A 26,631-nucleotide genomic window follows, 5' to 3' on the forward strand; every position below is an offset into this window, starting at 1 on the left:
AAGGAAATTGTTCAAACTTTAGTACTCCCAGCATGGGCCCCTGTTTTGCCAAAGCTTCATCAGGGCAGAACCAGAGCAGTAAATATGGTATTCCACTCTTCATAGAAGTCTATGAACCAGACAGCAATTAATCATTAAATTTCAGTCTAGAAATCTGCACTTGAAGAGTGTGTTGCTTGAACTTTGCACATCTGGATTTGTAGCAGGAAATTCAGTGATTAATCACTGTCTGGTACATAGTCTTCTCATCACTATTGGATATTTAACACTTGACGCAGGCATCTGCCAAAACATGGTCACATCAGGTTCTGTTGCTATGCTGATATTTTCTTGTGTTTGACACCTCTTTTACCTTTCCCCCAGTTTCTCCAGACTGTGTCATCACAGTTTATGTTTTTTGCCCCTTTTTGGACCCTTTTCATATGGTAATTCAGGTTCAGCATCCAGGAGCACTCCAAGATCACTAGTAGTGACTCTATGCCAGTGACTGTAAAACCTGTCCTGTGGGATCCCCAACCAGTCATGTTTTCAGGATATTCACAGTAAATATGCATGAGATTGATTTGCATACACTGTCTCCTTCATATGCAAATCAATCTCGTGCATATTCATTGTGGATATCCTGAAAACATAACTGGCTTGGGTTCCCCCAGGACCAGACTGGGAATCACTACCCTATGCAAATGAACTCTTATTTGAAGTGGAGATTGACCCATTGATGCTTTTTTAATCCAGTCAGAGTAATAGTGCCAGCACTACTGCTTTACAAGGGGCAGTACAAATTTGTAAATGTGTTCCACAGTTTATCACTGTGCTCTTCTTTGTCTCCCTCAACTTTCTAATCTCTCTGTAAAAATATTACCCTTCCCCTTTGCCACAGCTTTCGGGCCAAAAAGGAAAAACACATGGAAGGACTTTACATACATGGAGGTGTATTTTCAAGGCACTTAAGCTTACAAAGTTACTTGGAGGCATTTTTTCAAAGCACTTAGACTTACAAAGTTCCATAGGTTACTAAGGGGCTCATTTTCAAAAGAGAAAAACATCTAAAAAGTGGCATAAAGTACCATTTGGATGTTTTTCTCACAGAAACGTCCAAATCATTACTTTTTAAACCTTTTTTTCAGATGTTTTTCTATACTGTTAGTCTGTGGTACATCCAAATCTGAAGAGGGCATGTCGGGGGCATGAGGGCGGGATTTGGGCATTCATAAGACTTAGATGTTTTTTTAGCCATAATGGAACAAAACTAAAATGTTTTGAGTTACACCTGTTTTTATAATGTATAAGGCACAAAAGGTGCCCTAAATGAGCAGATGGCCACTGGAGGGAATCAGAGATGACCCCTCAATACCCCCCAGTGGTCACTGACCCCTCCCACTCCCCAAAAGTGTGACAAAAATATGACTTACCAGCTTCTATGACAGCCTCAGATGTTATAGACAGATCTATTAGAGCAGCATGCAGGTCCCTGGAGTAGTGTAGTGGTCGGTGCAGTGCACCAGGGAGTGGGGGGACTCGGGTCCGTATCTCTCTCTACCTGTCACACTTGTGGTGGAAACTGTGACTCCTTCCAAGGTCATCAAAACCCTACTGTACCCACATATAGGTGCCCTCTTCACCCATAACGGCTATTGTAGTGATGTATAGTGGGGGCAGTAGGTTTTGGTTGGGTTTTGGAGGGCTCAAGGAACAAGATAAGGGAGCAAAGGTGAAATGTATACCTGGGAGCATTTTTATGAAGTGCTCAGATGTGCCTCCTAGGGTGCTCCATTGCTCTCCTGGGATGGCTGGGGGGGGGGGGGCAGTCTGCTAAAAATGCTGGCTCCTACTACATCCCAATGGCTTGATTTTCTACGTTTTATACTTAATTTGTTTTTCTTTTGCAAGTGGACCAAAAAACAAAATGCCCAAAACAGAAAACCTAGTTCAAAATGGTATTTAAAAAAAAAAAAAAAAAAAAGACACATTTTTCTTTTTCGAAAATTACCTTATTTTCTGTTTGGATTTTGGACATTTTGTTCAAAACATCCAAAGTTGGACTTAGACATATCGAAAATTCCCCTCCACGTAACTTTGTAAGTCTAAGTGCTTTGAAAATGAGCCCCAAAGACTTCTAATTAGCTTCCATTGTCTTTCAAAACACATTTTAGAGGGAGAACCAACCTCAACTCAGAATGATTTTATAAGCCATGCTTCAAAGCCTCCTAGTAGCTTCTGGATCCAAGTCTGGGAGCGCTCTTTATCCTGCTTCCTCATTGATCTCATTCTGCCCTACCTTAGTCTGTGCCTCTGGGAAATGGCTGGTTATGCTGCCCTTGTAGGTGGGGGTGGCTTACAGCTGGGCCAGTTCCTCATTTTCCTTCTAGAGATAACTTTCCCCTCTCCCTGCTTCTCCCCGTGTCAATGCCCATTGGAATATTATGAACATCTACATGGTTAGCGCACACTAAAAACACCGTCCCCAACCAGTTAACCAAGGGTGCTCATGTTCACCCCCTCCTCACAGAGACAGATGGGACACTTTTAACCCAATGACAGCAGAGAGCCTTGACAAAATCCAAGGAGACCTTCAACCAACTACCTGCTCCCTCGACCCCTGCCCATCAAAGATAGTGCAGCAGGCAAGTATGGGCCTTATAGAAGGCACCACAAAAATTGTGAACACCTCTCTTTCTAATGGGCAACTACCAGCAGCATTAAAAAGGGCAGTGGTTCGCCGTTTGCTAAAGAAAAACAACCTTGACCATGATGAAAGTTACAGACCAGTATCCACTATCCCGTTTCTAGGGAAACTCATAAAACAAACAGTCTGTGTTCAACTTATTGATTGGCTAGAAGAGAGAAACTGGCTAGATCCATGTCAATCTGGATTCAGATCCGGTTATGGAACAGAAACGGCCCTCATATCCCTACTAGATGATCTTCACAGAAACCGAGACAAGGGATTCACCTTGAAATTAGAACTGCTAGATTTGTCAGCAGCCGACTGACAGAAACAGATATCAGTGGAACAGTACTTGCCTGGTTCAGATCCTATCAGACAGACAACAATCCATAATGTTTAGCAGCAACTCACCAGCACCATGGACACTGACCTGTGGGGTACCACAAGGATCGATACTGTCACCCATTATGTTCAATATCTACCTCAAGCCACTAGCTGAGATAATTCGGTCAATGGACACTCAGTTCTACATCTATGCAGGATGATGTGCAGCTACTTATACCCATTGAACCTGACTTACCTACAGCCTTGAATAAACTTATTATTTGTCTAACATCAATTCAAGAATGGGATAAACTAGGGGAGTAGCCAGACCTCACGGTGGGAAGGGGCCAGAATCCAAGGTTGGGGGCACATTTTAGTCTGCCACCCTGCCGCCGCTGCCCCCCCTCACCCTCACCGCCTCGCTGCTCCCCCCACTGTCCTACCACACCCTACAGCAGCAAATAACTTGGCTGGTGGGGATCTCCAACCAAGCATGCTCAATTTCACAGAAAGGAGCATGCAGGACATGAGGAGGAAGAGAGAGCAGGGCAGGGAACACGGCGGCGCCAGGGATCGGCGCTGGACAAGGCTTCAACTGGTGCGGGTTGGGGAGCCCCACCAGCAAAACCAGGGACCCAGATGAAATTTGGGGGGGGGGCCAGGCCCCCAATGGCTCCGCCTAGCTACACCACTGGGATAAACACAACAAACTTTGCCTGAGCCCAAGTAAAACCAAGCTTCTCTGGGTCCCTAACACAAGTGGATGCATACCTGATATCAAAATCCCTTTTGGGAAGTACGAACTCCCCCTCAAATCACAAGTCAGGAACTTTGGAATACAGTTAGATTCAACACTTACTCTGACTCCCCAAATCCAAGCAACCTTCAAGAGCTGCTTCTACTATTTGCGACAGCTACGCTGCCTCTCTCCTTACATCGAGAAGGGAAATCTTATCCCAGTTGTGCATGCCATGATAACATCAAGACCGGATTACTGCAGTGCACTATACAATGGTCTGACTACAAAGGGCCTGCACCAGCTCCAATTGATTCAGAATGCAGCAGCAAGACTCATAGAAGGTTGCAAGCAATGTGACCACATCACACCATTTTTGCAAAAACTTCATTGGCTACCAGTATAGTACAGGGCTAAATTTAAAACTCTATGTCTGATCTTCAAGGCCCTCACAGGGAATGGCTCTGAGTACCTGAAGAATAGGATGATTCTCTATACTCCGCCAAGGACACTAATGTCCTCTCAAGGACTATCACTAACCACACCCTCTCCAAAAGACATTACACAATGTGATACCCACAAGCCAGCCTTCTCCGGAGCAGTCCCCACAGTCTGGAATGCACATTGCCTGAAATGCTCCGCTTAACACAAGACTATCTCTACTTCAGGAAGCAAGTGAAAGCTTGGCTCTTCAACTAGGCCTTTAATGGAAGAAGTAACTAATGTGTTAGTCTCACTCACACACACAAGGAATGAATCGGGCTGCACGTACTGCAGCAGGACATGTTTATCCACTCCTACCCCAGCTGAGATAATATTTAACCATCTCTCTGACCTCATCATGTACAACTTTCTTTAAATCAGTCACCTTACTTTCCAAATCTTCTTACTCTCTTACCTATCTATATGCATCTTTGCTTTACCCTTCACTATCAATTAAAATGTTCTATTATGTATTGTGTTGACATTGTAAGTAATATACTATGCCATACTTTGTATTGTTATTTGAATATTTTTACTGATGTAATTGCCTGTTGATCATGTTTGATCTATTCGTATGTACACAGCCTTGAATGAATTCCTTCAAAAAGGCAGTAAATAAATCCTAAGAAATAAATAAATAGATATCTGGCTGCGAAGTTATGACAGAAAATGTCTAAACAGAAAGGCACAGCGAGGTGCCACGTCTCATCCACTGGAAACCTTGTGAACATTACACCACTCTACTAGAAAATCATAACTTCTTCATCCTCCGTAATTCTCTTAGGATCATGATCTCAATGATTATATAGGACATCCCCATCTGATTGAAAGTGGTTAAAGGAAAAAACATTAGAATAGCATTGATCAGAGAGGTGCCAGTCCCAAGCCATTACTCTGTGAATCATATATATATGAGAAAAGATTTTGAAGTACCAAGAAATGCAATTTGAGTCCAAGAAAATGTGCAGGAAGATACAGAAACATTTCCCATTGTTTTGGGTGTCACTGACTTGATTAAAAAGAATTTACAACAAGCACACTTGGATATGGTGCCTATACATATTACATTTTATGAATTCCAGAAAGAAGCTTGCTTTGGTATAATGCAAATACTTTGGCAAACATTAGCAATAAATTTGAAAGACTGAGATTATACTCCTCTGGCTTAGAAGTGAGTTTCATTACTCTCAGGATATGTGCAAAACTAACCCATTTGGAGATATTGTTCCTGAGTGAAAGTATCAGCATCATTATGGGATGGCAAGTGCTTCCCCTTAAAGACTTGCCATTCCAGTCTCAGCCTGCTGCCGCTAAGCCCTTTGCTTGTACTCCAGTCCTGCTGCCACTTCCTCTCTTCTGTGACCAGTATACTGAAAAGGTCCACTATATGAATATGTGTAGTATCTCATGACACTTGTTTTGACAGTCCGGTCGGTGATTTGTGCCAAGGATTCATTTCATTTGGTTTTAGATCTTTGCCAAATTAGTGCATCCAGATAGTTGGCAATTGGTCTTACAAGCCTCTGAGACATACATGAGTGCCAAAATATATTGGGACAATAAAGGTAGAAATAAGTGTTTGTTTTGAATTTATTAACTGGAATATGTTAGCTTTAGGAAATGTGCATTTATATTATGTTCAGTAGAAAAGGAAATGGATTTCTGTTTTTATTTCTCCAGTGTTGCAGCATATGCCAAGTTTAACGTCTTAGGGTTTCCGGTTCAATTTTTGTCTTCATATTTCTATTTCTAATTTGCGATCCCTTGTTCAGAATTTGGTGAAGGTGTGGCTGTATTTTGCATGTGACTGAGGTGTGGTATTCTGTTTGCATGCCATTTCTGTATAGAGATCTGTAGCAGTCTGACTTGTTCTGTTTTACCTTTAATATGTGTATTTGTGTTTCAGGACCCAGTGTAATATTTGTAGAGCTGCTTATTCATAGGTAAGGTTCTTGTTATTTGGATCATAAGAACTGTGCAGATCTGCTCTGTGCCCTATTCTATAGCATGCGCGCCTAAATTTTATTGAATGCAATTCAAAGGGGATGTGGCTATGGAAGGGGAATGAGCAGGTCAGGGGCATTCCTGGAATTTAGGTGCAATGTTATAGAATGGTGTCATTTACACACCCAATTGCCATTAGTTGTGTGCCAGCATTTACACCAGGTTTCAGCAGGCATAAGTGCTCACATCCAAAGTTTGCATTCTACAAAGGGCAGTCTTCTTGGTGTCTAACTTTGGGCGCCATTTACTGAATTCCCCCTTAGTGCCCAAAGTTATTTATTTTTTGGGATTTATTAACTGTCTTTATGAACAGATTCACCCAAAGGTCCATGAGGATCATCTATGCAGTGTGTCACATATGTGAGCGTTCTCTGTCAGGTGTGTCCTGACATAAAGTTTGAGAACTACTGCCATTTAGAAAGCAAAGCAACATACATATCTTTCCAAATTTTATACCCTGGATGCACTGCTAGAAAAACTCACTCACTAGCTTTCAATCTCACTCATTGTGGTGGTAAATCTCACTCTTTAAATGGGCCACCCTTGGCATCTCTATGGCTGTGTCTCCAATCAAGGAAAACAATCTTTGGAGAGAGGAACCAGAGGAGGAGATATGATATTAGGAAACAGCTGATTGAGGGAGAGGTCTATCTTCATTCAACTCTCACTACCCTGTAGAGCCAGAATGAAAACAGGGATTATGTCTCCAGGTTAGCAATATGCAATACTGTTGTTCAGCCATATTTTGGGTCATAAAAGTTCGAGTTCCAGAATCATTGATATATTTTGTTGCAGACAGCTCTTGAAGGATACCGGATCTGTGGGTTATTAATCACAGATTTCCTAAAAACATTTGAGAATTCATATGCAGAGAAGTTCTAGTGGCCATTTAGATTCTGGAGAAAATTGAATCCTTGGCAGGTTATGAGAATATGGAACCAACATAAGTCTTTACAGACACTGTACTCTGTAGTTCAGTGTTGTCTTTTTCATAGTATTGCTCTATCATCATGGAAAATATATGAAATGAAATTTCAAATTTAATAAAATGTCCTCTTATTTTTGGGTGAATATGTTAATAAATCCCAATAAATAATAATAAAAAAAGCTAACATGCAAACCAGAGACTTAAAATAGCATCTGCTTGTTTTTCACTGCCAAGTTAGTACACAGACAAAAATGAGAAGGTCTGTGTGAATAAAACTGCCTTGGATAGGGTAACTGAATTTACCTATTTAAAAATGACATGATAATAGGTTCATTTATACTGAATTATAAGCTAATTATTGTTAATTTTCCTGGCATCCAATCCATTAAATTTAATCAGCTCATGAATTTCTATTACAAAGTGTCTCACTTTGAAGCATCTGAACCATAGAAAATGAAAATGATCTAATTGGATTTTGTTGCAAGTGACATAAGTGCAATAGCTCTTCTCAATGCAATGAATATGTCCACAATATGCAGTACATGCAAAATATACTGAGGCAGCTATGATCAGTCTGGCTGCAGTCCTGCAAACCCTTGGGTATTTTAACCTGTAGGCTCTGCAGCCACAATGAAGCCAAGCCATGAACGTAGTTTGGATTCCATTATTGCCAAACGAAAATTACCCAAACAGATTAGCCCTGCTTTTCCTGATGGTAATTTATATAGTGAGATATCGCATGTGATTTTGTATAAAGGAAAAGTACCCATGTATAGGCGGTTCTATAAAACATTAGTGTATACCAGGTATATGTTTTTAAGTATAGCACTTATACCAACCATAGAGTTGGTGTAAATACTTGCACTTAAATTGGGAAGATACATATTCAATAATAAAGGACTAAATTCAATGCTATTCTATAAATGGTGCTCCAAGTTGGGCACCGTTTATAGAATAGCATGTAGTGCCAGGACTTGCGTCCAACTTTTAGGTGCACGGATTGACAGCAATTGAACCCTGGCATAACAATCTCCTAAATTCTAATATAGTGCACGCATCTTACGTGAATACTCCTGAGCCATCCATGGACCTTCCATGCATTTTCAAGTACATCTTTATAGAATAGCACTTAGCAAGATACATGGGTAAATCCAAATTGTTTCCAGTTAAAGCCAATAATTGATGGTGCCCAATTATTGGTGCTAATAGGCTCGTTACTCAAATTGCGCACACAAATTGGGTGTGGGCCCAAATTTGCATGCAGAATTTTTAGCACCATTTATAGAATTCCCCTGTGTAAGTGTGTACGCCACCTGTGCTCCGATCAGACTCTGTACATTTGAATGTCCACCTGCAAAGTATGTGCCATCAAAGATTGGTGTATACTTACAGAATAGCATATAGCTGGATTGTTACTTTTGCACATATGGTTTCATATACATGCATAAATGACTAGAATATTGGCATTTACATATATACTTGCTGCCTGTATCTACCATGACTCCTTATAGAATTATTCCCATTATGACTTTATCCACCCATTCCAAGCCCTCAGGAATCCCTCCTCCTTCCATGGCTAATGGTATACATGTTATTAAGGAACACATATAGTTGTACCTGCAGACAAGATAGGCAAAGAAGAAATTTCCAATTTCTGCAGTTAAATTGCAATTTTATCAATTAAAAGGGTTTTCAATACTGCATGTTACACACACACACACACACACACACAAAAACCCTTGCAAAAAGCAAGCTGTTCTAGATGAGTTTTAGATAAATCATTGTTAGGGCAATTTTATACAGTACTTAGGAAAAATTGAGAAAACATGTCTATTTTGTGCTTGTTTTATAAAAGCATTAAATAGACTGATTAATAAGTTCTGAGATCCTCTGAGACAGGTTAAAATAAACAAATTTAAACAAGATGAACGTGATTTTCAAATGGACCAAGTGTATTCATGGTGATCTACAGATCAGGAATTTTCCAATTAGAAGAAGAAAAAATTAGCATTTGAAGGCTCATTGGGGGAATTTGGATGAGGGTAGTGATGAAACAAGTGATTCACATCAAGAAGATACAGCAGGGGAAGGATCCAGAGTAAATCAAAAACAACCAGTGAGAGGTCGTATAAAGGGAACTCGGTAGTCTCAAGACAAATCTTCAACTGAACTCAGAACAAAAACAAGAATGAATCTGAGACGGCAATATTCAATATTTCAGATGTGTGTTTGAGTGTTGGTCAAGAACAGGTTTTGAACCTTGGACTGGAATATGTACCAACAACTTCTTACAACCTATTTCAATTGAAGATAGCATTTTACAAATTTCTCAGAAAGCTTCAATTAAAAATTTATTTTTTGGATAAGCCAACTGGTCCAGATATTTCAGTAGTGAAACCGATATCAAAATGGTATCCTCTGGGAGCAATAATCTGACATGGGAACAAACTATAGCGTTGAATGAGTTACAACATTTCAATCAATTGATCATTATGAGAACTGATAAAGGAAGAGCCACAGTGCTACAAGGTAGGCAAACTTATGAAAAAGAAGCCAGGCATCAAACTAACTCATAGGGGGTATATGATATGGAGGTAGATCCTGTGGTTGAATTGAAAGATATTATAAAAACTAAGGGGTCCTTTTACAGAGTGGTGGTAAGCCCAATGCTCGCTCTTCTGGGACTACTTCCGGCCCAATGCGACCGCTGGCAGTAGTCCTGCCCCCAGCATACACCATTTTCAGGGGAAAAAGAAAAGAAACCCAGCAGAAATAGGCACCGACCCATCAGTAGCTACCCTGTTATGTGGCAAAATTTGAAACACCTAATGTGTATCAATATCCCTATTTTCAATATATTCTTTTATAGAAAAGATTTCTGGATGACATTCTTATTTTATAGACTGGATCAAAATGTGATTTGAAGCTGTTTGTAAATTGGTTAAACACGTTGGATTCTGTGACTTATCTCAACCACAACATTCGCTGCCTTGCCTTCTCAGTGTAATAGATGAGTTTCATCATTACTCGGGCTTTAAGTTGAACTTACATAAATCAGAAGTGTTGCCATTGCAGGTGAAGGTGCACACTGATTGGCGGGGTGCATTTCTGTTAACTTGGGCAGATACAGCAACTAAATATTTTGGAGTTACGCCTGCTTATTTTCGAAGGAGAAGGCCGGCCATATTCTGACACAAATCGGGAGATGGCCGGCCATCTCCTGAACCCGGCCAAATCGGTATAATCGAGAGCCGATTTTGGCCGGCTTCAACTGCATTCCATCGCAGGGCCGGCCAAAGTTGAAGGGGGCATTTCGGCAGGGTACGGAAGGTGGGACGGGGGCGTGGTTATGAGATGGCCGGCTTCGACCGATAATGGAAAAAAGAAGGCCAAGGCTGACGAGCACTTGGCCGGCTTCACTTGGTCCAATTATTTTTGGGACCAAGTCTCAAAAAAGAGCCCCAACTGACCAGATGACCACCGGAGAGAATACGGGATGACCTCCCCTTACTCCCACCCCAAATTTTTTTTTTAAACATTTTTTGCCAGCCTCTATGCCAGCCTCAAATGTCATACCCAGCTCCATGACAGCAGAATGCAGGTCCCTGGAGCAGTTTTTAGTGGGTGCAGTGCACTTCAGGCAGGTGGACCCAGGCCCATACCCACCTACCTGTTACACTTGTGGTGATAAATGTGAGCCCTCTAAAACCCACCACAAACCCACTGTACCCACATGTAGGTGCCCCCCTTTACCCTTTAAGGGCTATAGTAGTGGTGTACAGTTGTGGGTAGTGGGTTTTGGGGGGCTCAGTACCCAAGGTAAGGGAGCTATGCACCTGGGATCAATTTGTAAAGTCCACTGCAGTGCCCCCTAGGGTGCCCGCTTGGTGTCCTGGCATATGAGGGGGACCAGTGCACTATAAATGCTGGCTCCTCCCACGACCAAATGGCTTGGATTTGGCTGGGTTTGAGATGGCCGCCATTGGTTTCCATTATCGGCGGGAAACCAATGGCAGCGATCTCTAACACCGGCCCAAATGTTGAGATTTGGCCGGCCCCGACCGTATTATCAAAACGAAAGATGGCCGGCCATCTTGTTTCGATAATACGGTCAGGTATGCCACTTTCCGGGGCCGGCTTTAGAGATGGCTGGCCCCATTCGATTATGCCCCTCATGGCTCCCTAAGATCTGTCCCAACTTGGTTCATGCAATTTAGACCACTTTATGCAAATACCTAAAATAGACTGAGGCCCTAAAGTATGGCTGCCTCATTACAATTTAGTGAATTGCTAACAGCCAGTAATGCACAAAGGGGATCGCATGCAACTGAGCTGCACGGATCCCCCTTTGTGGGATGCACTGGGCAGGGCCAAACACCATATAAGGAGTTTGATGATGTCTAGGAACATAGGGCTACATATTAAATTTTGACTTGGCATTATTTTTTCAGGAATAATGCAGCTTGCAGTGTTCAGTGCAAGCCGCATTATTATATTTGCATATTAATTAGGTGTTTGCATCATTATTATACATCCCACAGTAACTGAAACTGACATGCATTACGGTAAAATAACAACCAATTTTGACAATTAATACCCATTAAGTGTATCTTAATAACAACCCCCGTAATGAGTGGCTAAAGTAGTATAAGCTATCCTGACGGTTCTGTTCATAATTTTATTGTATTGTAGCTATCAACAAAGTGTGTTTTCAGGACAGACTTTTGGCATCTTTATGTTTGGTTTCCAACACTCATGTGCTGTCATGTTATATAACGTGACTATTAATATCCCCTGGTCATGAGAGCTCCAATAATGGACTATGAAGGATTATAGACAGCAGGTCACCTTGTAAATATGTCAACAAATCTACATGCTCACGTCATGCCAAATCTTAACCACTGGGTTGATTCTCACAATCACATTCCAAAGTCATAGTTATTTTAACCCATCTTAAATACTAAACACCATCAAAGCCTGTGCACAAGCATTGTCTTGTAGAAGAAAGTAAGGACAAATTTTCAGTGCCCATGGCAACTGTAACAATTTAAATGCCAGAGCTGGCATTTAAATTATTACATACTAGTAAAAAAGGCCCGTTTCTGGAACGAATGAAACGGGCGCTAGCAAGGTTTTCCTGGGAGTGCGTATGTTTGAGAGAGAGAGCCAGAGTGAATGTGCGGGTGTGTGACAGAGTGAGACTGTCTGTGTGACAGTGTGTTTGTGAGAATGAGAGTGTGTGACAGGGCCCCCTCCCCTGTTCCTAATGCCCCTCACCCCGTTCCCTCCCTCCTTTTCCTCCTCCTTCCCACACTTTGGGTTCCTTAAGGCTTTCAAAAGTCTATGTACCCCCGTGGCCCTAACGCCCAGTATCCGGATACCCCACCACTTTCCTCCTCACCCCTCCCCCAAGATGTAATACTTTCACGTCCTTCATTTTTTTAAAAAAGTGTCCTATCTACCCTGTGTACAAATCCCCAGCATTCAGATTGTGTTCCTCTCGTAAATTTTCATTTCTTTCATTCATTCAGAACTTGCCCCCCCCCCCTGAACACTTTTGGTTCCTTCAGTCTTTTAAAACTACTACTACTACTACTATTTAGCATTTCTATAGCGCTACAAGGCATATGCAGCGCTGCACAAACATAGAAGAAAGACAGTGCCTGCTCAAAGAGCTTACAATCCGTCCTATGTACCCTGTGTCCTAATGGCCAGCATTCAGATTGTTTTCCTGTTCCAAATTTGCATGTCTTTCAGTCATTCACAACCGCCCCCCCCTCCCCCCGCCTTCTCCAGTTTAACACTTTCGTTTCCTTCAGTCTTTTAAAACTCTCCTATCTACCCTGTGTCCTAATGGCCAGCATTCAGATTGTTTTCCTTTCCCAAATGTTCATGTCTTTCAGTTGTTCAGAACTCCCCCCCTCCCCCCATTTAACACTTTAGGTTCCTTCAGTCTTTTAAAACTCTCCTATCAACCCTGTGTCCTAATGGCCAGCACTCAGATTGTTTTGCTTTGCCAAATTGTCTGTCACTGATGTCACTGAGGTCAGTGCGTGCCTGCCTAGCAGACCACTTCCGGCAGGCACGGTCCCAGGCACATCCTGTTGGAGGTGAGAATTATTATATAGGATATTCAGTGTTGCTAGATTCTGTATAGGGCTCCTACATTTGGGCATCAGGAAAGTGCACACTAAGTAGCTATCCTATAACTGAAAATATGTGTGCTCATTTAGGCATCCCCACTAATGCCAGCTCAACGGCTGCTGTAAATATGGGTGCATAAATGCAGGTATTCTATAACCTGCATGCACATGTTCTGGGCATACCCCTCCCACATCACCCCCTTTGAAGATGTGTGCCCTTGAATTTATGTGCCTAGGTTATAGAATAGCAACTAAGGGCAAAAACTGCAAATTGGTGCCAATTAATAGTGGCAGCCCTACCATTAGGCCACCTGAGTTGGGGGCCTCAGACGGCACTCTTGTGAGGTGGCATCAGCCCCACCCTTCCCTTCCCAACTCCCTTCTCTGAAACTACCTTTTTCTTTTCTTTTTTTTTCAAAAGAAGGCAGCAGCAGTGACACCCATAGACTACCCTGCCGCCGGTCACAGTCCCTTCTCTCTACTGCAGGTGCCCGCCTCCGAGGAAACAGGAAATTATGTCAAAGAGGTGGGCCACCCACAGTAGAGAAAAGGAGCCAGACCGACGGCAGGGCAGCCTATGGGAGCTGCTGCTGGAGCCTTCTTTTGAAAAACAAGAAAAGAATAGAAAAGGTAATTTCAGGGAAGGGGGTTGGGGAGGGAAGAGTCGGGGGACAGTGGTGGAGAAGCCATGGCAGCAGACTATCTTGGGCTACCTCTGCCAATTAGCACCAGTTAACTCCAATTATAGTCAATAGCTGGCTGTTAGGTCCAATTAAGAGCCAATTATGATGTTAATTTGCATATGCATACGCCCGTACTCTATAACAGTTCACATAACTGCACTGGGTGAATCTGTTCATAAAGGTGGTTAATAAATCCCAATAAACAAATGAATAAACAAACAACTTTGGGCACTAAGGGAGAATTCAGTAAATGGCACCCAAAGTTAGGCACTGGAAAGACCGCCCTTTTCAGAATGCTAGTTTAGAATGGATCTCACCTAACTTTGGGCATGAGCACTAATTTCTGCTGAAACCTGGTGTAAATGCTGGCGCGCAACTAATGGCAGTTGGGTGCATAAATGACACCATTCTATAACATTGCGCCTAAATTCCAGGAATTTCGCTGACCTGCTCATTCTCCTTCCATAACTACACCCCTTTTGAATTGCATGCAATAAAATTTAGGCATGCATATATAAAATAGGAGCAGGGCAGATCTGCGCAAACTCCAATGAGTGCCAATTAACACCAACTACTTCTTGTTAATGGCTTATTAACTGATTAGTTTGTGTGCAGAACTGATATCCATACCCAAGTTTGCACACCCAAATTTGGACGACCTATATAGAATATGGGGGTAAGCGTCAATTTGCATAGTCCTTTTTATAGAATCTGGGGGATAATCAGTAGGTCTGTACAGTAGGAGCTTATTTTATAATGAAACCTAGGTGTTCAGGTTTCAGCATAGAAGACTAGCATAACCTAATATCGACACATCTAACATTTATGCACTCAGAGTTACACCAGCCAGAGACATGGCATAACTATGGGCAGTAGGCACCTAATTGTGGCAGGGATGTGCATAACTAACTTACTGTATTCTATAAGCTATGTGTGTAATTGGGACCCCCACCCATGTCCTGCCCATTCTCCGCCCATGTGTACTCCCCTCTTTGTATTAATTCACTATGTAAGTTATGTTTGCCCTTACAGAATAACACTTAGGTTCCCTGCTGGCACTTTCATGGCTAAGTGTACACTTACACATGTAAGTGCTAGAATTCTATACATTTATGTATACAGGGGTGCCTGTAGATTTTGGAATTGGATTCAAAATGTGGTTAGCCCCTTCACTGGTTTAGTTTAAGCCAGCAAAACTAAACAAATAACTTATCTATATACCCCTAGATGCAATATATGGTGCTTTCAGTTATGCTCACAAATTTGGACGTGTCCAATTTGCATGTGTAAATTAATTGATTAATGTGCCAATCAGTGCCGATTGGGCAATAAGAAGCAATTATTGGCACAAATTGCAATAATTCAAATTTACGCACACATATTTTATGGTGTACTTTATAAAGAGGTACGTGTAAATTCTAATGTGTGGATCCAAAAAGGGGGCATGGCCACTGGAGGGGCATGGGAGGGTCACAGGTGTTCCTAAAATTTATGTACGTTGGATATAGAATTAGCGAAGAACGGTAAAAAAAAAAACTTAGAGGAGTGACTGAGAGGGTTGGAAACCTACAACAGGCATGGATGCTGTTCAAAAACACCATCCTGGAGGCCCAGGCCAAACATATTCCACGTATCAGAAAAGGAGGACGGAAAACTAAACGACAGCCGGCATGGTTAAAAAATGAGGTAAAGGAGGATATTGGAGCTAAAAAGGAATCCTTCAGAAAATGGAAGAAGGAACCGAATGAAGAAAATAAGAAGCGGCATAAGGAATGTCACGTCAGATGCAAAGCGCTGATAAGAAAGGCAAAGAGGGATTTTGAAAGAAAGATAGAGGCGAAAACTGATAGTAAATTTTTTTTAGATACATTAAAAGCAGGAAGCCAGCAAAAGAATCGGTTGGCCCGCTGGATGACCGGGGTGTAAAAGGGGCAATCAAGGAAAACAAAGAAATAGCAGAAAAACTGAGTTCTTTGCCTCGGTCTTCACCGAGGAAGATTTGGGAGGGATATTGGTGCCGGACAGGGTATTCGAAGCTGACGGTCAGAGAAACTTAATGAAATATCTGTAAACCTGGAAGATGTAATGGAGCAGTTCTGCAAACTGAAGAGTAGCAAATCTCCAGGACCGGATGGTATTCATCCCAGGGTACTGATAGAACTAAAAAATGAGCTGGCAGAGCTACTGTTAGTGATTTGTAATTTATCCTTAAAATCGAGCGTGGTACTGGAAGATTGGAGGGTGGCCAGTGTAACGTCGATATTTAAAAAGGGTTCCAGAGGAAATCCAGGAAATTATAGACAGGTGAGTCTGACGTCAGTGCCGAGCAAAATGGTAGAGACTATTATCAAGAACAAAATTACAGAGCACATTCAAAAGAATGGACTAATGGGACAAAGTCAACATGGATTTAGTGAAGGGAAGTCTTGCCTCACCAATCTGCTGCTTTTCTTTGAAGGGGTAAACAAACATGTGGACAAAGGTGAGCCGGTTGATATTGTGTATCTAGATTTTCAGAAGGCGTTTGATAAAGTCCCTCATGAAAGACTACAGAGGAAATTAGGGGGACATGGGATCGGAGGTAGTGTCTTACTGTGGATTAAAAACTGGTTGAAAGGAAACAGAGAGTAGAGTTAAAAGGTCAATATTCGCAATGGAGAAGGGTATTTAGTGGGGTCCCTCAGGGATCTGTGCAGGGACCTCTGCTTTTTAACATATTCATAAATGACCTAGAGATGGGGGTAACTAGTGAGGTAATCAAATTTGCTGATGACACAAAGTTATTCAAACTCGTCAAATCACAGGAAGATTGTGAAAAATTACAAGAGGACCTTACGAGACTGTGAGACAGGGCGTCTAAATGGCAGATGACATTTAATGTGAACAAGTGCAAAGTGATGCATGTGGTAAAGAGGAACCCAAACTATAGCTACGTCATGCAGGGTTCAGCGTTAGGAGTCACAGACCAAGAAAGGGATCTAGGTGTCATCGTTGATGATATGTTGCAACCTTCTGCTCAATGTGCTGCTGCAGCTAGGAAAGCAAATAGAATGTTGGGTATTATTAGGAAAGGGATGGAAAACAAAAAATGAGGATATTATTCTGTCATTGTATCATTCCATGGTGCGACCACACCTCAAGTATTGTGTGCAATTCTGGTTGCCGCACCTCAAAAAAGATATAGTGGAATTAGAAAAGGTGAAGAGAAGGGCAACAAAGATAATACAGGGAATGGGATGACTTCCCTATGAGGAAAGGCTGAAGAGGCTGGGGCTCTTCAGCTTGGAGAAAAGGCGGCTGAGGGGAGATATGATAGAGGTCTATAAGATAATGAGTGGAATGGAAAGGGTTGATGTGGAGTGTCTGTTTACGCTTTCCAGAAATACTAGGACCATGGGGCATGCGGTGAAGCAGCAGTGTAGTAAATTTAGAACGAATCGGAGGAAAGCTTTCTTCACTCAATGTGTAGTTAGACTCTGGAATTTGTTGCCGGAAAAAGTGGTTAAGGCGGTTGACTTAGCAGAATTTTAAAAAGGTTTGGACGGCTTCCTGGAGGAAAAGGCCATAGAATGTTATTGAATGGACGTGGGAAAAATCCACTATTTCTGGGATGGGCGGGACAAATTGTTTGTTCTTTTGGCCGCTGTCAGAGACAGGGTGCTGGGCTCGATGGACCCTTGGTCTGTCCCAGCATGGCGATGCTTATGTACTTAATTTACACATGGGGATTTACACCAGGTTTTCATTGGTGTAAATGGTTATGCCTAGATTTAAGCATGGTTTGTAGAATAGTGCTAAGCGCTATTTTTTTCGGTGCCGATTTTTTAGGCGTCATTTATAGAATCTAGTCCATAGTGGCTGAATATCATCACTAGATGGTTATCTTCTTGGTGTCACTCTTGTTCCATTCTCCCTCTACCCCTCTGTTATACATATAGTGGCAGATTGATTTTCCATTATCTGTATAGTAATTGAAAATCTATAGACAAGGTCATTCTACATTTACCGACTGCCAGTAAATAGACAACTTCCTTGAATATTGATCCCTAAAATAACAAAAGAACCATGCAGTTAAAGAAATCAGCTCAGACTTGCAAAACTTTGATAAGAAGAATGCTAGTTGGTTTCTCTATTTGTAGCAATGTTATCAGAAAGCTTCTCACAAAAATGAACTTGGTAATATTTACCTGAGACTGAGTTTCCAGTCGAGGTCAAATTAGATTCAGAAATAGGAACATACACACGTTTGCCTTTAAGTTTAACAATGGTCACTGTGGCAATAGGAGGCAATTGTTTTAACCTGGGATAGAAAAATGAATTTGCAGGATGACTTGGAGAGGATGCTGTTATCTGCAAATACAAAGTAGAGTTGCTTATTGCAATGTGCTCAAAATGAAAAATAATTAGTAAATATTTCATTAGTTTATTTCTATGACTCTGTGGTGGCAATTCTATAAGTGGGTGCCTTAATTTAGGTGCCCCAATGTCACATACCTTGGTACCCAGATTCCATTATAGAAAACAAGCATAAGCCAGCATTGACATGCCTAACAGTTAGGTTGCTCACAGATACACCAACCTAAATGCAGCAAGTGCAAGTACAGTACAGCAAGCAAGCAAGTACAGTATTCTGAAAGTTATCCCCTCCCCCCCCGATTCTATATATCGTACTTAGTGTTCCATTCCGTAAGAGAACTCTTACAGAAAAACAAAGTGGGAAGTTTATCTGTATCTGTACCCCGTGGGATTTTGTGTTCATCCACTCTGTGGAGCACCTTCCTTGATAAGAGAACTCTTACCACATGGCCATGTGGCAGGAAGCCCTTACTGCCACCCACTGAGGTGGTAATAAGGGCTCTCATGGTAACTGGGCAGTGTACGGCAATGCCCAATTATCGCTGGGTTACTGCCACGCAAGACATTTCTGGGGGTTTTCTTTTTCCCCCAGAAATGGCACGTACTTGGGGTGGAAGTACCGCTGGCGGCCGCATTAGACCGGCGGTAGTCCCAATTTAGTGCTCAGTAAGCCCACGTTGGGCTTACTGACACTTTATAAAAGACCCCCACTGTTATTTTAGCTTGTGAGTTTTATATGGCTCTATATACCAATTATTAATTTAGGTGCAGTAGGTTAGTGGTTTAAGAGAGAAAAAGTAACAGGAAAAATTAATTTCTCCCAATTTTTGGCTAGACAGCTAAGATTTCTAGGTGAAACTCTATTATGATTTCTAGCTTTTAAGCTGATTGAGTTCTGAAAATGTGGTCACTCTAGGTCAAATTGTTCATAAGATAATGTGCATAAAAGGTGACAAAATATAAGTGATGTTTTAGGGAGAAAGTACCAAAAAGAATAAAGCCCAAACATATTAATCTTCATAATCCTCCTGTTCAGCTGCCATGTGCTAATGCCGACACAGACCATTCACTTTGAATGGGCTGTGTTGGCATTGCTGCGTGGCTTTGTAAACAAGGGGGTAAGTTAAGCTGACGTAAATACTGATTTATAAAAGAAGGTTATCTATGTCAATACAAACACAGAGCACTACTACTTCAAAATCAATTGCTGTGCAATTTAATAAAAATTTAGTTACAGTAGTTGCGGTGAATATTGATGCCAAAATCCAAGCAGTAGTCCTAACAATTCCCCAAAACAAGAATTATTTTTGGCAATTTTTGTTTTACTGAACAATTTAAGGTACCTCTGTAATTGTGCCCTGTGGAATAGTCGCAAAATTTGGTGATGAGAATGTGAATCCACTATCTGTTCCAGCATCATATGGATAGAGATCTAATGTCACTTGTTCTTTCCAGTGATCTCCTTCACATAAATTTAAACTGCTGATACCCACAAACCAATCAGGACTGGGTACAATTTGCACCATAAAGGAAATCTAGAAAATAACAGTAAACACAGTTCATTAGGTGACATACATACCCAGCACTACATATTATACTATTGTTTTTATTACTGAGCTTAAGGTACCCAAAAGCTTTTAGCAGAAAGATAGTCACTGTACTAGAAATAGCAAATACAAAGTGCGCTCCCACTAATGGGGGAATTCTATATATGTTCCGGATTCTATATAGCGTGACCAAAGTTGTGTGCACAAATCCAGTCATATTCTGGATTTGTGCATGCAGTTTAAATACTTAACAAGCCAATCAGCACTGATAATTGCCACTTTGCAAGCAACTATTGATATTAATTGGCATTAATTATAAGTTACGCACACAACTTGCTAGGCGTATTCTGTAAAGTGGTGCACATAAATTCTAATGCATGCTGCCAAAAAGGGGGCATGGCCATGGGTGTGGAATGGGCGGACCATGGGTATTCTGAAAATCTATGTGCATGGTTATAGAATACACCTCCCCTGCACCTAACTTAGGGGCTGGTATTTACACCAAGTGTTACTTGGCATAAATGGACGTGCCTAGAGTTAGGTGCAGGCATTATCCACTCCTACCCTAGCTGAGATAATATTGTTCACGACCAAGCCTTGAAAAGGTGCCCCAACTGACCAGATGACCACCGGAGGGAATCGGGGATCATCTCCCCTTACTCCCCCAGTGGTCACCAACCCCCTCCCACCACCCCCCCCCCAAAAAAAAATGTTTTAAACATTTTTTTTCAGCCTTTATGCCAGCCTCAAATGTCATACCCATCACAGCAGTATGCAGGTCCCTGGAGCAGTTTTAGTGGGTGCAGTGCACGTCAGGCAGACGGACCCAGGCCCACCCCCCCTCTACCTGTTACACTTGTGGTGGTAAATGTGAGCCCTTCAAAACCCACCACAAACCCACTGTACCCACATGTGAAAGACGTAGAGAGATTGTGGATTCTTTTCAAAGTGCTCTGCTCAGAAAAATGGTGACAGAACCCACGAGGGAGGGAGCGACGCTGGATCTGGTGTTCACAAATGGGAATAGTGTGTCAAATGTCTGAGTGGGTGCCCACGTAGGCAGCAGTTTGGTTTGATATGACAGCTAAAGAGTTGGCGTTTCTGAAATACAGAAAAACTCAAGAAGAGGAACAAGGAGAGAAATACTGGATGTAACTGAAAGAAGCCAAAAGATACGTCTGGCGAAAGCAGAAGAACAAATGGCTAGAAATGTAATGAGGGGTGACAAAAATTTCTTCAGGTATATTAGTGAAAGAAGGAAGACTAAAAAGGGAATTATGAGACTGAAAGATGCTGCGAATCGCTATGTAGATAATGATGAGGAAAAAGCAAATCCTGGAGAAGGGCCACGATTGACTGGCAAAAGTACATATGAGAATGGAGTGGATATAGCACCGTTCACGGAAGAGAGTGTGTATGAACAACTTGAAAATGTACAGGTGGACAAAGCCATGGGACCAGACAGGATCCACCCCAGGATATTGAGGGAGCTCAGAGAGGTTCTGGCGGGTCCTCTTAAAGATTTGTTTAATAAATCCTTGGAGAGGGGAGAGGTTCCGTGGGATTGGAGAACAGCGGATGTGGTCCCTCTTCACAAAAGTGGTGATAGGGAAGAAGCTGGAAACTACAGGCCGGTAAGCCTCACTTCGGTTATTGGAAAAGTAATGGAAGCGATGCTGAGGGAAAGGATAGTGAATTTTCTGGAAGCCAATAAGTTGCAAGATCCGAGACAACATGGTTTTACCAAAGGTAAATCATGCCAACCGAATGTCATTGAATTCTTTGACTGGGTGACTGGAGAATTGAATCATGGACGTGCTATAGACATAATCTACTTAGATTTCAGCAAAGCTTTTGACACGGTTCCCCATAGGAGGCTCTTGAATAAACTTGACAGGCTGAAGATAGGACCAGACGTGGTGAACTGGATTAGGAACTGGTTGACGGACAGACACCAGAGGGTGGTGGTTAATGGAATTCGCTCGGAAGAGGGAAAGGCGAGTAGTGGAGTGCCTCAGGGATCGGTGCTGGGGCAGATTCTGTTCAATATATTTGCCAAAGGGTTAGAAGGTAAGCTTTTTGCAGATGATACTAAGATTTGTAACAGAGTGGACACCCAGGAGGGAGTGGAAAACATGAAAAAGGATCTGCAGAAGCTAGAAGAATGGTCTAAGGTTTGGCAATTAAAATTCAATGCGAAGAAATGCAAAGTGATGCACTTAGGGAGCAGAAATCCATGGGAGATGTATGTGTTAGGCGGTGAGAGTCTGATATGTACAGACGGGGAAAGGGATCTTGGGGTGATAGTATCTGAGGATCTGCAGGCGACGAAACTGTGTGACAATGCAGTGGCCGTGGCTAGAAGGTTGCTAGGCTGTATAGAGAGGGGTGTGACCAGCAGAAGAAAGGAGGTGTTGATGCCCCTGTATAAGTTGTTGGTGAGGCCCCACCTGGAGTATTGTGTTCAGTTTTGGAGGCCGTATCTTGCTAAGGATGTAAAAAGAATTGAAGCGGTGCAAAGAAAAGCTACAAAAATGGTATGGGATTTGTATTTCAAGATGTATGAGGAGAGACTTGCTGACCTGAACACATATACCCTGGAGGAAAGGAGAAACAGGGGTGATATGATACAGTCATTCAAATATTTGAAAGGTATTAATCCGCAAACAAACCTTTTCCGGAGATGGGAAGGAGGTAGAACTAGAGGACGTGAAATGAGATTGAAAGGGGGCAGACTCAAGAAAAATGTCAGGAAGTATTTTTTCACGGAGAGAGTTGTGGATACTTGGAATGCCCTCCCGCGGGAGGTGGTGAAGATGAAAATGATAACAGAATTCAAAAATGTGCGGGATAAACATAAAGGAATCCTTTTCAGAAGGAAGAAGCTTAGCGGAGATTGGGTGGCAGAGCTGGTGGTGGGAGGCGGGGCTAGTGCTGGGCAGACTTCTACAGGCTGTGCCCTGAAAATGGCAGATACAAATCAAGGTCAGGTATACACATAAAGTAGACCATACAGGTCTTTCTCTGCCATCATCTACCATGTTACTATGTAGGTGCCCCTCTTCACCCCTTAGGGCTATGGTACCGTTAGATTGTAAGCTCTCTTGAGCAGGGACTGTCCCTCCCCGTGTTTAAACTTGTACAGCGCTGCGTAACCCTGGCAGCGCTATAGAAATGCTAAGTAGTAGTAGTAGTAGTGTTGTACAGTTGTGGGTAGTGGGTTTTAGTGGGGGGGGGGGGGTTGGGGGGACTCAGCACCCAAGGTAAGGGAGCTATGCACCTGGGAGCAATTTATGAAGTCCACTAGGGTGCCCGGTTTGTGTCCTGGCATGTGAGGGCAACCAGTGCACTACGAATGCTGGCTCCTCCCACGACCAAATGGCTTGGATTTGCTAGTTTCTGAGATGGGCGTCCTTGGTTTCCATTATCAGAGAAAATCAGGGATGACCATCTCTAAGGTCGACCTAAATTTTGCGATTTGGGCGTCCCTGACCATATTATTGAAACGAAAGATGGATTCTCATCTTGTTTCGATAATACGGGTTTCCCCGCCCCTTCGTCAGGACGTCCTGCGAGGACGTTCTCAGGAAAACTTGGGCGCCCCTTTTGATTATGCCCCTCCATGCCATACTTTGTATTGTTATTTGAATATTTTTACTGCTGTATTTGCCAATTGCTCATGTTTGATCTATTTTTACTGTACACCGCCTTGAGTGAATTCCTTCAAAAAGGCGGTATATAAATCCTAATAAATAAATAAAAATAAATAAAATCTAGGCACAGTTTACAGAATATGCCTAGGCAGAAATATTTTCGGCAAAATTAGCACTTGGCCATTAATTCAGGGGTCCTTTTACTAAGCTGCATAAGCGCCTACGTGCACCCAACGTGCACCAACTCTGAGTTACTGCCCGGATACCTTGTGGCCCAGGCGGTAATTTCATTTTTGACGTGCGTCCGATATGTGCATCAGAAAATATTTGTATTTTCTGGCGCGTGGGCGGTAATCGACTTTTGGATGCACATTGACCATTACTACCCAGTTAATGTGTGAAACCTTACCGCTAAGTCAATGGCTGGCGGTAAGGTTTCAGACCCAAAATAGACACGTGCCAATTTTCATTTTGCCACACGTCCATTTTTGGCCACCCCAAAAAGGCAATTTTTTTACAGGTGTGCTGAAAAATGATCCTCTGCATGGCCAAAACACGCGCCTGCACTACCGCAGGCCATTTTTCAGCTCACCTTAGTAAAAGGACTCCTCAAAGAATAGGAAAAATGGCCATTTTCCGACTGCGGTAAAAATGACCTTAGCATGAAGGAATGCTACAGCCACTTTTTACTGCAGGTTAGTAAAAGGAACCCAGAGACAGCTATGTGTTCTTATAAAATACTAGGGGTAAATCAGCAGAAATTGAACCTAAATTGAAGCTACAAATAGGCATAAATATTAGCATGTATAGTGTGCATGTACATGGGTATTTTATAGAGTGTGCATGCAAATCATGAGATCATTCCATGCTCTGCCCAAAGTCTATCCATGAACATATCTAAATGCAGGTTGCATAAGTCAGAAGTGTAGCCAGGTTGTGATACCAGGGGGAGTGGAGAGCAGACTACATAGTTACACATGCACTGCATAGACATGACGGACCACCTGAAAAATAGGTGCGAGCGCCATCGGAGGTCCGATTGGCAGAGTGGTCGCTCCCCTGGAGCCCCTCCCAGCCATGCTTCTGATAAAAGTATGGCATGCCTAAAAGTGGCCTGCGCTGGTATAGGTGCGTGTTTTGGAGACATGCTGGTCCATTTCCTCAACGCACCTGGAAAAAAGGCATTTTTTTGTGCCGGAAAACGGACGTGTGGCAAAATTAAAACCAGCATGCATTCATTTTTGGCCTGAGACCTTACCACCACCCATTGACTTAGTGGTAAGGTCTCATGTGCTAACCAGGCAGTAAGTGTTCAACGTGCGTAAACTGCCGATTACCTCCGGATAAGTGCCACAAGGTAGAATATAGAAAATATTTTCTACCACATGTTTTGGGCACATGCCAAAAATGGAATTACCGCCCAGGGCACGTGGTAGCCAGGCGGTAGTGCCAATTTGACGTGTGTTGGATGCACGTAGGTGCATACGAGCCTTAGTAAAGGGCCCCTATATGCCTTCTTGTCACTGTGTATATTTTTACATTTGTAATCCCTGAGGTGATTTTCTGAAACCTCTTTTATGCTGATAAAATGGCCTTTATGCATGAAGAGGTTCTTTTACTAAGCTGCAATAAGCACTACCATGGGCCATGCTTAGGTATCCCGTGGTAGTTTTTGCATATGTGCGCACTACTCATGCGCTAAAAAATATTTTTGATTTTGTAGCATTGGGGGCAGGTCTGGGGAAGAGAGTAGGTATGTTTTGCACTAATCAATTCGCGCCGCTACATTGCCGTGCACTAACGAATTAGTGTGTGAGCACTTACCACCTAGAAAATAGGTGTCAGTAAGTGCTCATGTGCTAATGGGAAAATTAACATGTGGCCATTGCCAGAATAGAAAAATTGGGCAATGCTAAAAGTGGCCTTAGCGCACAGAAAAGACCCGAGCTGGGGATAGCGCAGGCCACTTCTTAGCATTGATTAGTAAATGGGCCCTAAAGTTAGTTATCTACTATAATAAAATGCACCGCCAACGTTCTGAAGCTGACTCTGACTTCTCTCTGTGAAGCATTCGAAGCGGTGTCATCGCTCTATGCCCCATCTGTCAATGACCCGCCCTCGCGTCAAAACTAGATGACGTCGAGGACGGCATCAAAACGCGATGACGTCAGGGCATGCCAGAAGGCTGCAGGACTGAGGGAACAAGCGATGACATCGAGGGCGGACCAGAAGGCTGCAGGACTGAGGGAACGAAGTGGAGGAGAATCGCCCGGTGGCTGCAGGGGAGCCAAGGGAGAGAGGAGTATTGCTGGGTGGCTGGGGGGGGGGGGGGCAAGGGACACAGCAGATTCGCAGGGTGGCTGGAGGGGGGGCAGGAGAGAATCGCTGGGTGGCTGAAAGGGGGGCAAGGAACAGAGGATACTAGCTGGGTGGCTGGAGAGGGAGGCAGGGGACAGAGGAGAATCGCTGGATGGCTCAACGGGGGGGGGGGGGCAGTGGAAAACCAGAATCGCTGGGTGCCTGAAGGGGGGTCAGAGGACAATCGCTGGGTGCCTGGAGGGGGGTTGCAGGGGGCACAGGAGAATCGATGGGTGGCTGAAGGGGGGCAGGGGAGACAGGACAATCGCTGGAGGGGGAGCAGGGGACACAACAGAATAGCTGGGTGGCTGGAGGGGGAGCAGGGAACACGAGAATCACTGGGTGGCTGGATGGGGGGCAGGGGACAGGACAATCAAAGGGTGGCTGCAGGGAGGGCAGGGGACAGAGGAGAATTGCTGGATGCCTCGAGGGGGGGGCAGGGGACAGAGGAGAATCGCTGGGTGGCTGGAGGATGGCAGGGGAGACAGGAGAATCGCTGGGTGGCTGGAGGGGGGGCAGGGAACAGAGGAGAATAGCTGGGTGGCTGGAGGGAGTTAGGGGACAGAGGATAATCGCTGGGTGACTGGAGGGGGAGGCAAGGGACAGAGGAGAATTGCTGGATGCCTCGGGGGGGGGGGGGGCAGGGGAGAGACGACAATTGCTGGGTGACTCAAGGGGGGCAGGGGACAGAAGACAATCATACACACTCTCTCTCTCACAGACACACTCACACCCTGTATCACTCTCT

At 43.2% G+C, this 26,631-nt stretch overlaps 1 protein-coding gene across 2 annotated transcripts in view; it reads right to left on the bottom strand.

The window, feature by feature from the left end:
• The window catches only part of SPON2 (spondin 2), a 48,307-nt gene that overhangs the window by 3,937 nt on the left and 17,739 nt on the right, over nucleotides 1–26,631 (bottom strand). For both annotated transcript variants that reach the window (XM_030191073.1, XM_030191072.1), the window contains exons 5-6: nucleotides 19,669–19,860; nucleotides 18,157–18,319 (exon numbers count right to left, since the gene is read on the bottom strand). In XM_030191073.1, the coding sequence (XP_030046933.1) occupies nucleotides 18,157–18,319; nucleotides 19,669–19,860 (355 nt within the window). The remainder of the gene's footprint in view (nucleotides 1–18,156; nucleotides 18,320–19,668; nucleotides 19,861–26,631) is intronic.

This window comes from Microcaecilia unicolor, chromosome 2 (genome assembly GCF_901765095.1).
Source record: "Microcaecilia unicolor chromosome 2, aMicUni1.1, whole genome shotgun sequence".
Taxonomy (NCBI): domain Eukaryota; kingdom Metazoa; phylum Chordata; class Amphibia; order Gymnophiona; family Siphonopidae; genus Microcaecilia; species Microcaecilia unicolor.